The sequence below is a fragment of the Balaenoptera physalus genome (assembly GCF_965194825.1).
Source record: "Balaenoptera physalus genome assembly, chromosome: 3".
NCBI classification, from domain to species: domain Eukaryota; kingdom Metazoa; phylum Chordata; class Mammalia; order Artiodactyla; family Balaenopteridae; genus Balaenoptera; species Balaenoptera physalus.
Genome location: NC_138890.1, coordinates 2,906,528 through 2,918,991, shown reverse-complemented (window position 1 = coordinate 2,918,991; position 12,464 = coordinate 2,906,528). Strand labels below are relative to the sequence as shown.

The following is a 12,464-nucleotide window of genomic DNA, read 5'->3' as shown; positions in this document are numbered from 1 at the left end:
GCAAACTAGAGGGGCAGCCCCCCTCCCTGGGCCCCCAAAGCCTCCTCTATGATCAGGCGTCTTTTCCGGGGAGACGTGAGGACCCTGAGGGCTCACACCAGTGAAGGACTGAGAGCACACAGCTGGTGCTCAGCTATTACTGTGGCTGTCAGCCATCCGCTCTCTGATGACGCTCCCAGACAGCCAGCCTCTAGGCTGCCTGGAGAGGGGGTCTCTGGCCAGCTCGGTGTGGGCCCCTCCCCAGGACCCCCTGAGCGGGTGAGGGGACACCAGGCCACAGCACGGCCTCCCACCTTGACTGCCCCACCCCTGCCTGAGCAGAGCCTGAGAAATGTCTCAAGGTCACAGTGACCTCCTGCAGTTCCCCCCCTGAGCCCCGCCCACCCTCTGGCCTCAGTTTCCCCACCAGCACCCGAAGGGGTTTAGCGATTCTTCCTGGGGGAGAAAATGAAGGGTGGGAGGCCGGAGGGGCTGAGAGTGGCCTGGCCCCCGCCTAATCCAGATGGAAGGGGCCGCCTGTCACCGTGGCCCCGCACCGCCCTGGCCTGCCCCTAATCCGGCGCTCTAAGCTGACACAGCGTCTGGACCTTCAGCCGCATCCTGCTAAATCGCCAAAGCCCCCTGCGCCTAACACCCAAATCCCTCCTGCGCCTCTTAACCCACCCGGGGCCAATTAGCTAATTGGGGCCTGTGAACAGAGCAGCTCTTTAGCGTTTCCAAGTGATGAAGCGGTTAGGGGAATTACCTGCCCCCACTCCACAGGGCCCCAGCCCACCGTACAGGCGGGGCAGCTGAGGCCTGGAGAGGCCCAAGGAGCCTCTGGAAACACTCGCCGGCCCTCCGGCCTGGGCTCAGGGCTTCTGGGGCCTCCCTGCCTGGCCGACCCCTTGGGTATCAAGCCCCCTGCCCACCGGGCCGTCCCTCCTCGTCCAAGGCCGCTCGCCCCTGCCCCCGACTTCTCCAGGGCCTGCACCCCTTTGCTGCATGTGAGTGTGTCTGAGCGTGTGCACTCATGCCGTGTGTGAGTGCCTGTCTCCATCTCTTTCTCCGTGTGTGCCTTTCCCCTACAAAGCCAACATTCGCTACATTCCCTTATCTCTACAAAGCCAGCAGAGATGACATAAGGACTTATCTCTGCTTCCTCTGCACTCACTCCCTAGTCCATCCACGGGCCTGGGTCTCCCGCCTTCCTCCGCCGCTGGGACAAACTCCCTCTGTCCTCCTCCTGGGCCTCATCCTGCCCCCTCTCAACCCCGGTGCCCCTCCTCTCTGTTTTCAGGGCACCCCTCCCCCCCGCCTGAGCCCTCAGGCTCCTTGGACTGGGGAGGGGGGTTGGCAAACCAGTCTCAGGGGCTTCCCAAGATCCTGCTCCGGCTCTCAGGCCACCGCCTGAGGGACAGTCCCATCATCCACCTGTCCCAAAAACAGGACCTGGGTATACCGGTCCTCTTCCCTCCTCCTCAGACTTTCTCCCTCCAGATCTCTCTCCTGCCTCTCCCCTGACCTTGCTCTGACCAGGCCTCTAGCATCCTCCTGGCCTCCCATCTTGCACACAGTAGCTACTCATGCAAAATGCCATCTGTGCCCCTCCCATGCTCCACAACCTCCCATGGCTCCCCAGTACCCACCCCTTCACACCCAGTCTTGTCCAGAATTTACAGCCTTGTACTCCATCTCCCACTCTGATCACCTTCATTGAAAGAGCAACCTTCCCTCCCCTGCTTGAGTTTTCTCACCAGGCTTCTGACCACCTGACATGCTATATTTTACTTATATAGTTACAGATTATCTGTCTGTCTGTCTCCTCCACTAGGATGCCAGTTCCAAGATTTGTGTCTGTTTTGTTCACTGCTGTGAACAGTACCTGGTATACAGTAAGCTCAATGAGTGTTTACTGAGTGACTGAAAAGTGAACTTCTCTTCATACCTCAAAACCCAGCTAAAATGCCCCATACTTGTTTGCCCTGCACAGTGCCCAGGGGGCCAACTGGAATTGCCTTCACCTCTGGGGACCTCAGCTTCCCTAACCCCCGTTGACATCTGTGAATCTGAGAGGTTCTTTTTCTCACACCAGATGATTAAAAAAAAAAGAGCCTTAACAGTGGACATTCATTAAGCACTCGCTGTATGCCAGTCACTGTACGATGCTCTTTCCTTTCATCAGTTCATTGAATCCCTGTGAGAGCCCCATGGGGTAAGTCCTGTTATCGCCGTTTTACAGCTAGGGAAACTGAGGCCCAGAGAGGGGGAGGCTCTTGTTTATATCCTACAGCGAGGGGTGGCAGACCCAGGCTAATGGTGTCCCTTCAACCCCTGGAGCCCGGCCCTCCCTCTGTGGCTCAGAGCAACCAGCACCTGGGCGGGAGGGGCCCCCTCAATTAATCACCTCGTTAATCCTCCTTCCCACCCGATCCCAACCCCCTCGAGTCTGGCTGGGCCAGGCCAGCAGCAGACGGAGCTGGGCCGGCAGGGGCTGTCAGAGGACCTGCTGGGAGCGGTGAGCACTGGGCAGGTGGGCACAGGTGGGCCTGGGTGGGAGTTGGGGGCACAGAGAGCCCCCCAGGGCAGAAGACTGGGGGGTAAGGAAGTGTTCTTAGGGCAGTGTCCCAGTTCCTGCCTTCCTGGGGGTCCTAGACACAGAGACAGAGAGATAAAGGGAGACAGAGGCAGTCAGGGAGAGCTCCAGAGGGAAAGAGAAAGAGAGGCGGGGAGACAGAGACGCAGAGAAAAATGATCAGAGAGAAGGAAGTGGAGACAGGGTCAGATGATGGGACATGGACAGAGAGGCTGGGGAGGCAGAAGGAATGCAGGACCCACTGGAGGGAGAAGCCCCTCCATATCTTACCCCAGACCCAGCAGGGGCCGGGGGCTCCCCCGCCCTCCCCAGCCTCAGTCCCTCCCGTGTCTCACCGCCATCTGTCCTGCCGCCGCCCCGCCAGGTGGGGGTGAGGAGGAGCCATGTTCCTGAGCCCGGGCGAGGGGCCAGCGGCTGAGGGTGGGCGGCCAGGGCCTGGCGAGGAGGCCCCCAAGAAGAAGCACCGGAGGAACCGCACGACCTTCACCACGTACCAGCTGCACCAGCTGGAGCGGGCGTTCGAGACCTCCCACTACCCGGACGTTTACAGCCGCGAGGAGCTGGCCGCCAAGGTGCACCTGCCCGAGGTGCGCGTGCAGGTGAGGGGGCCCCCTGACAACCCGAGGAGGGAGCCGGTGCCAGGTATGAACCCTCCCAGTGCATGGGAAGGCTTCCCGGAGGAGGGGACGTGGGCCTGGGGCCTTGATGTTTGACTAGGAATTTGCCAGCTAGAAAGGAGAAAGGGCATTTTTCTAGCCCTCCAGAGCAATGTGTGCGAAGGTGTGGAGGGGTGAAATAGGAGGCATTTCCACAGAGCTGGGTGTTGAGGCAGGCGGAAGCAGAGGCAGAGAAGGAGCTTGGGAAGGGCCTCAAATGCCGAGCTCAGTGGCCGGAACTTCATGCCAAGGGCCAAGAGAGACCAGGAGGGAGGCCAGGGAGCCTGAGGGGGCCTGGGCAAAGGGAAAGGCAAGGAGAGCCTGGATTCAGATGACTTTGGGGCTGATTTGATGGGGGCCAAGAGGCAGAGATCCTGCTCTCAAAACAGCCGTCTCCTTGGGGCAGGTAACACAATATGTTGGCACTGCAACAGGTGGGGGTCAGGTTAGACAGCAGGCAGAACCCCGAGAGGCTGGGAGGCCCAGAGCAGGAAAGAGTGGCCTCGCCTCACCCCACCAGCCCTGACCCAGGAGCACCTCTCTTGCTGCTTCCAGGTGTGGTTCCAGAACCGCCGGGCTAAGTGGCGCCGCCAGGAGCGTCTGGAGTCAGGCTCCGGGGCCGTGGCAGCCCCGAGGCTCCCCGAGGCCCCAGCACTGCCCTTTGCCCGCCCTCCCGCCATGCCACTGCCCCTGGAGCCCTGGCTGGGCCCTGGGCCCCCAGCCGTGCCAGGACTCCCGCGCCTCCTGGGCCCAGGTCCAGGGCTGCAGGGGTCCTTTGGGCCCCACGCCTTTGGTCCAGCCTTCACGGACGGTTTCACCCTGGAGGAGGCGTCCTTGCGACTGCTGGCCAAGGAGCACGTGCAGGCTCTGGACAGGGCCTGGCCATCGGCCTGAACGTGGTGCCTGCCCAGCTCTCCCGCCTCAGCCTGTCTGTGGCCACCCACGCCGGGTCCCCCACCCGACCACCACCTCCTTACCCTGCCTTGCAGGGTAACTGGCACCCAGTTTCAAGAAGGAGGTGGCCAGAGGATCCCTGGCCAGGGGAATGGGTCCCTGGCCCGGTATCAAGGGAGTCTGTGCCCTCGTGGGGCCTCAGTCTCCCCATCTGTCAAGTGGGCGTGGGTGGGCTGGATTCTGAGGTTCTTGGACTGCAATCAGGAACCACTGGGATGTGAATTCTGAGTTGATGAGTCTAAATCCCTCCGCCTGCTGCCCTCTCTCTAAGAAATAACAAGTAACAGCAGTAGCAGCTCATGTTCAACCCGCCCCCTTTCACCGTGTGCTCCCAGTGTGCCCATTGCTTTACCCCACAAGGTGGGCATGGCCACCAGCCCCATTTTTCAGGGGAGGAAACTGAGGCCCAGAGAGGGGAAGCCAGTTTCTTGAGGCCACACAGCCAGTAGGGGGCGGAGCTCTTTTTAAACTCATTGCCTGACTCCATCACCCCAGGCCCCATGCTGGACCCAGGCTGGGCGCTAACAGGGGACTCTTTGCTGAGGCTGGGCGAATACTGTCTGTCCCTGCTCCTCCCACTTACCACGGTGTGGCTTATGTCCCCACTGGCCACAGCCCCCATCATGTCTCCCAGCCCACTGGGGTGGTGGGGGGGCGGTCGGGGCCCTGGTGACAAGGCCAGCATTTGTTCTGTCCAACCCATGTCTCCCACGTGGCGGTCCTCACCTCCCTTCAGCCAGGGGATACAGGGCAGGACCCACCCAAGACTGTCCGGGTCCGGACTGGGCTGAGAAGCGGGCTCCTGATCCCTCACCCAGGCCTCTGTTGAAGAATCTCAGAACAACCACCACGTCTGGAAGGGGTTACAGTGTGTGTGTATATATAGTAACAGCTTTACTGAGGTAAGATTTCCATAAAGTTAATTACACGTGCTTAAAGCATACCACTTGGTAAGCCTTGACGTCTGTGTACACTCCTGGAAGCCTCGCCACGGTCACGTGACGTGCACACCCCTTCAGCTGCCTCGTGCCTCCTCAGTCCTCTCCCACCCCCCACCCCCACCCCTCCCCACATGACCATTCATCTGCTTCTGTCACTGGACATTCACTTGAGTCTTCTAAGGTTCTATAGAAATGAAACCACACAGGATGTCTTCTTTATTAGGTTTCGTCTGGTTTCTTACGCCGAGGACAATTATTTTGAGAGGCGTCCAGGCGGACCCCCTTTTTTTGGTGAGCCCTATTCCGTAGTAGGGGATACACGTCTGTTTATTCATTCCTCTGGTTTGCTCTGGGGTTGGTTCCAGTGTGGGATGATTATGAATTAAACCGCTGTGGACGTTTGTGTACATGACCTACACCTTCATCTTTCTTGGGTAAATACTTGTATATGGATTTTAGCCGTTCTCAGGTGTGACACGGCATCTCGCTGTGGGTTTACTTTGCTTTTCCCTCATGACACATGGTGCTGAGCATCTTTCCATGTGCTCATTTGCCATCTGTGCATCTTTGGTGAAATGTCCGAATCTCTTATCCATTTCTATATACTAACAGTAAGCACTTGGAAAAGGAAATATTTACATGTTTAAGATACCCTTTAAAATAGTATCAAAACCATCAAACACCTCGGAATAAGTTGGACAAAAGACGTACAGCTGCTTGACACGGAAACTCAAAATATTGTTGAGGGAAACAAAAGAAAACGTGAGTGAATGAAGGGATATGATATACCCATGGAGTTGGAAGGTTCACAAGATGTCAGATCTTCCCCAAATGGATCTACAGAGTCAACGCAATCCCAATTAAAATCCCAACAGATCTTTTTTTTTTTTTTTTTGGTAGAAACTGACTAAATGATTCTAAAATGTATATTAAAATACAAAGAACCTAGAATAGCCAAGGCAATCTAGAAGAAGAACGATACATTTGGAGGACTTACACTATGAGATAGCGAGACTTTTGGAAAGCCGCAGTAATTAAGGAAGTGTGGTTTTGGCCCAAGGATGGACAGGCAAGTTGACTGATGGAACCAAAGAAACAGACCCACATGTGAACGGTTGCTTGATTCACACCAAAGGCATCCCTGCACATTGGAGAAGGATTACCTCTCCAGCAAAGGGACCTGTATATGGAAAATACTGAACCTTGATCCCTGCCCCACACCATACACAAACGTTAAATGGATTATCAATTTAAGTGTGAAAGGCAGAACACTAAAGCTTTTAGAAAAACACTGTAGGGGAATGTCTTCAAGACCTTGGCACTTGGCAAAGATATTATAAATGGGAAGTAAGGAACATTAAACATCAGCAGAAAGACCGGACTTTGTAAAAGTTAAGAACTTATGTACATCAAAATATACCATTAAGAGAGAGCATAGGCAAACCACAGAGGGAGAGAAGATATTTGAAATATTGACCAGCAAAAGACCCATAGCCTTGACAATTAGAAAAAGGACAGACACACCAATAAGAAAAAGACAACCATTTTTTGGTTTAATGGGCAAAAGACACTTCGGTAAAGAGTCAATCCAAATAGTCACAACCTTATGAAATGGTATTCAATGTCAATTGTCATTAGAGAAATGCAAATTAAAACCACAACAGAATATGCCCTATATGCCCATCAGAAGGTCTAAAATTAGACAGTATTTTGTGCTAATGGAACAATTTACACTTCACAAAACTTCGGCCGCATCCACCCAAGATGTTGTTCTGTTTGTACAACAGAAGACTACACGACAAGGACAGACAAGGACCATATACAGAGCTGGGCTGCCAACAGGGACGAATCTCACCAACGTTGCTAAGCGAGTGAAACCAGAACAAAAAGAGGATGTACCGTAAGCTTAGACGTCTGTGAAATTCAAGAACAGGCAAAGACCTCACCTGTAGGCTCTTCACAAAGCTAAACGTAGAATTCCCATACGACCTAGCAACTCCACATCCAAATATACACTCCAAAGAACTGAAAGCATTTTCCCCCTCAAACAACAAGAAATCTCGAGATGGGCAATTCAGGGCTGTGGGTGCCGGTGCCCCTGTTCTTGGTGGCATTTGTCCTCACGGTTGCAAGGTGCCTTCTGCTCATTCAGATATTGCAGCCGTATTCCAGAGAGGGGAAAGACGGAAGGACAGGCGCAAAATGCATGTGCCAGCTTTGTCTTTTTTTTTTTTAATGTGGAAAACAATTGCTTTCCCAGAAGCACCACCCATGGGGCATCTGCTAACTCAGCGTTGGCTCCTCAGCTGTGGGGTGTGTCCATGAGGATGATTCAGTGACAGGGTTGTCCCCAGACATAGGGAAGCCTGTTTGCAGTGGGAAGCAGGGTTAGCTCAAGACAAGGAAGGGGAGGGGATGAGGGATGAGTAACCTCGGCTGCCACCTTCCTGGGCTTCAGTTTCCTCAACTGTCAAATGCGGCTGCAGCAGCTGTCTGGCCCCAGCAGGAAAGTGAAGAGGAAAGCGTTTGGAAATACCCCAGGGAACATTTGCACCTGCTTTCCTTTGCACATGCGTGTACATGGCCCCCTCCCTCCCTTTGTTCATGCCCCCGTTCAGATGTCAAATCCTCAGATAGATCTTCCCAGACATCCCTGGCTACAGGTGCAGCTCTTGTCTCTGTAGGTCCCGTATTCTCCTTTCTATCCCTCCACACACGTATCACCCCTGAGCCTATGACATATTCACTCATGCATTTACCTGTATTCTGTGAACCTCCAGCCCCACCTGCCTCACCTCATATGTGGTCTTAGTGGGTTCAGTGCTACATCCCCCCCGGCACTGAGTCTGTTGTCAATGTGTAGGGGTTACTCAATGAATATTTGCAAAATCAGTGAACTGAGGAGGCAGGCTGTGGTACTGGATGTGTCCAGCAGGTGGCAAGGCCTCACCACAGGTCGCCCTTCTAGGCTCATCCAGAAGGTACCTGGATGAAAGCCATCCTAAGATGTAGGACAGGTGTCTTGATCTCCTGGACCAGTGCCAGAGAAATACAACATGAACTATGTGTCAGTTTAAATCTGGTAGCCAAGTGGATGGAAACAGGTGACATCAACGTTAACAATGTATTTTATTGAACCCAGCATATCCCAAACATCATTTCAATGTGTCATCACTATAAAAAGCTATTGGGGGCTTCCCGGGTGGTGCAGTGGTTAAGAACCCACCTGCCAATGCAGGGGACACGGGTTCGAGCCCTGGTCCGGGAAGATCCCACATGCCGCGGAGCAGCTAAGCCCGTGCACCACAACTACTGAGCCTGCACTCTAGAGCCCACGAGCCACAACTACTGAGCCCACGTGCCACAACTACTGAAGCCCACGCGCCTAGAGCCCGTGCTCCGCAACAAGAGAAGCCACCGCAATGAGAAGCCCGCTCACCGCAATGAAGAGTAGCCCCCAGGCTTCCCTGGTGGCGCAGTGGTTAAGAATCCACCTGCCAATGCAGGGGACGCAGGTTCGAGCCCTGGTCCAGGAAGATCCCACATGCCATGGAGCAACTAAGCCCGAGAGCCACAACTACTGAGCCCGCGCGCCTAGAGCCCGTGCTCCACAACAAGAGAAGCCACTGCAATGAGAAGCCCATGCTCCACAATGAAGAGTAGCCCCAGCTCACCACAACTACAGAAAGCCCATGCGCAGCAACGAAGACCCAACGCAGCCAAAAATAAAAAAAAAAAAAAAAAAGAGTAGCCCCTGCTCACCGCAACTAGAGAAAGCCTGTGTACCAGCAACAAAGACCCAATGCAACCAAAAATAAATAATAAATAAATAAATAAAAATCATATTAAAAAGCTACTAATGAGATTTTTAAAAATATTTATTTAGTTACTTAGTTATTTAGTTGTGCCGGGTCTTAGTTTGCAGCAGGTGGGCTCCTTACTTGTGGTAATGAGATATTTTGTATTCTTTTTTGTTCCTGAACAAAGGCCTCAGAATCTGGTACCTATTTTATAACACTCACAGCATAGCTCAGCACGGAATAGCCACATTGTTTTTCTTTGGCTGCACCTTGCGTCATTGCGGGGATCTTAGTTCCCTGACCAAGGTCGAACCCACACCTCCTGCGTTGGGAGTGCAGAGTCTTAACCACCAGACTGCCAAGGAAGTCCCTGGAATAGCCACATTTCAAGACTCAATAGCGCCGGCTGTAGTGGACAGCGCATTACTGGAAAAAAAGATGGCAGATGAAACCTCAGGCTTGAAGGCTGTCTCTGCAGGTACTGGGCCGAGCCAGGGCTCGGAGGGAAAGCTGCTTTGTCTCTCCCTGTGCCCTTCTTCCCCTGTGTTGTAATGTGGATCTGCCTGTAATGCCTGTGTCTCAAACCCAATGTGTTGAAGAGGTGCCTGATGATATGACCCACTTTGGTGGGTGGTGGGTTCCCCATGGGTGACCTCACCAAGTCACCAAGTCACTGAAATGGACGATAGGGTGAACTTGTCTCATGGATGATGTTGATGAGCACTTAATTTTTTTTTTTTTTTTGGCCGCGCTGCGTGTCCTATGGGATCTTAGTTCCCAGACCAGGGATCAAACCCTTGCCCCCTGAAGTGGAAGGGCAGAGTCCTAACCACCGGACAGCCAGGGAAGTCCCAATGAGCGCTTGAAATAATTAACCCCAGGACCATGGCTCTCTCCATGTCCTGTTAAGGGATATAACAAATTTCCTCCTTAAAAGGGTAGTTTGAGTTGGGCATTGTGTTTCTCGTAGCTGCAAACTACAACCCAACACTATTGAATATTTTATCGGTCACCAAAAGGAATTGACCCAGAATAATGCATCCAGGGAGGGTTAGAAGAAATCAGGTTTGATAAAAGCTGCTCAGAACCCTATTTATCTGCTGAATGAAAGGATGAAAAGACAATTGATATGGTCATTACCAAAACAATACGTTTCTTAGGCAGAGGGCATTGGATTCCTTCAGTGAATCTCTGCACATCAACTTTAATTTAAAAATTCAACATATTCATTTAACTTTGAATCACTGCATAATTTTACATTTGCCCAAATTTGGAATCACAACTTTGTTCTTTAAGTATGATGAAATAAAATTTATATTTTAAGGCAGGATGAGAAAACTTATAAAATTCTCTCTGTGTCCATTTGGGCCTCCTCCCTCCCTTCCATCTGCATTACACATGAACCAGACCTCCTCAAAGAAGGAAACGCCTGCTCAGTCTTAAAGATCAATTTTTTTCTTGCTTCTGACACTATCAATGTAACTTCTTAAAAGAATAGTGTTCTTTCCCAACTCTGTAGAAGGTCGTGATGACTTACTACTCGCTTTGTATGTGCTTACCTAGACTATGTGTCTTTGGTGAACTTTGTATAAAATGTCAGTATGTCATTTTGATGTACGATCTTTTGTCTTGAAAACGTATGTGACCGTGCCTTCAACTTTAACAGGTGGAACAATCCTCAGAGCTTCTGAGAGTCTGTCTCCTGGGTTATAATCCTTAGTTTGGCTCGAATTAAATTCTTTTTTCTTCTTAACTTGATTGTTAATTGAATTTTCATTGCCAACTACATAAAAATTCAAAACTTTAATTTGGCAAACGTCACCATACACAGGTAAAAGAACAAAATGAAACAATATTTCCAGCTTATATAGTAGGGAGGATGATATTTATAAAGAGTTGTTAAAATCAACAAGAAGATGCCAATACTCTGATAAAATATGAAGCATCGGTTGGGGAATTTAGCTAACACATATAGGAAAAGATATTCAGCCTCACTAATAATCCAGGAATGTGCAATAAAATGACGGCATACCATTTTATTAGCAAAAGCTGTTTACAATTGCAAACCCTAGTGGTAAAGGGATAAGGATTTTGGTAAACAGGTACAAGCATTTGAGAAAGCAATTTGGTAAAATGTATCATAAGGCCTTAAAATGATGAGTAGGTACATATGCAAATGACTCAGCAGTTGCATTTCTAGGCATTTATCCTACAGAAAATCAAAATGTGGTTTTTTAAAAAATTTTTATTGGCGTATAGTTGATTTACAATATTGCGTTAGTTTCAGGTGTACAGCAAAGTGAATCAGTTCTACATATACATATATCCACTCTTTTTTAGATTCTTTTCCCTTATAGGTTATTACAAGATACTGAGCAGACTTCCCTGTGCTATACAGTAGGTCCTTATTAGTTATCTATTTCATACATAGTAGTGTGTATATGTCAATCCCAATCTCTCAATTTATCCCCCCCCCTTACCCCCTGGTAACCATAAGTTTGTTTTCTACATCTGTAACTCTATTTCTGTTTTGTAGATAAGTTCATTTGTACCCTTCTTTTAAGATTCCACATATAAGTGATATCATATATTTGTCTTTCCAAAATGTGGTTTCTACACTATTAGCCCAAGTGTGCAAAAATGCATATACAGGGATAGTCACTGTATCCCTTCCCTTCACTTGCAATGAATTTCCGGTCTTCAGTTCTAATTCCCTCCTACAAGTGCACCACTCATGAAATGACTGCTTAAGCATGCAAATCTGATGATGCAATTGTTTAAAATTGATCCTATGTGCTTCTGGGTAGAGTTCACACTCTTTAGCCTAGCAGGAAATGCATTTTATCTACTTGAAATCCTCCAAGCTTGAAATGCTCCCGGCTCATTCACTCCCCTGTGCCCTGGCACATGTTTTTCTCTGACTCGAGTCTCCCTCTCTGTTCATAAGGGTGTCACTAGAAAACAGATGGCACCCTTCAAGAGAGTGATGGAAGAACGAACGTTCCCTGAGAGGACTATGTGCAAATACGTGGATACATTTAAAGAAAGCCAACAAAGGATTCTGCCGCATTCTGCAGTGGGCAAGAGTGGGAGCGGTTACCACCTTTGACCTGAAGGGGAAAAAGAGGGACTCAATCATGGAACCCAGCAAGAGCTCAACATGACAGCAGCTGAAGCTTTCACTAGACCAAGAGCCATGGCCAAACCATGACCCAGCATGGAGGGAGACGGGAAGACATATCTCTTAATTATTTCCCCTCCCTGCTGATCTTGTGCTGCGGCTCCCCGTTGTTCAAAGCCAGATGGAAGTCAGGAGGCAAATGACCTTGGTTGGTGTGATCCAGAGAAGTCAGTTTCCCAGGGTAGAGAGTGGGGCAGAAACATGTGTACAGTGGGTCTGGCGGGGCAAAAGTTTTCTACTTGGCTTCAAAAACTCAGCTCAAACTACATCTCCTTTGGGAATCATTCCCAGATCTTTCAAGACTGTCAAGTTCAAGTTTCTTGTGCAAGCTTCTTCTCATCCAGCCTTTTGCACGGT

The 12,464-nt window shown here is 50.8% G+C and overlaps 1 protein-coding gene across 1 annotated transcript; it reads left to right on the top strand.

The window, feature by feature from the left end:
- The first annotated feature begins 880 nt into the window (after positions 1 to 880).
- On the top strand, positions 881 to 8,259 carry RAX2 (retina and anterior neural fold homeobox 2). Its single transcript, XM_082454977.1, has 3 exons — positions 881 to 2,194; positions 2,940 to 3,174; positions 3,787 to 8,259. The coding sequence occupies exons 2-3, from the start codon at positions 2,959 to 2,961 to the stop codon at positions 4,123 to 4,125; spliced, it is 555 nt and encodes a 184-aa protein (XP_082311103.1). The 5' UTR covers positions 881 to 2,194; positions 2,940 to 2,958; the 3' UTR covers positions 4,126 to 8,259.
- Positions 8,260 to 12,464: the final 4,205 nt, after the last annotated feature.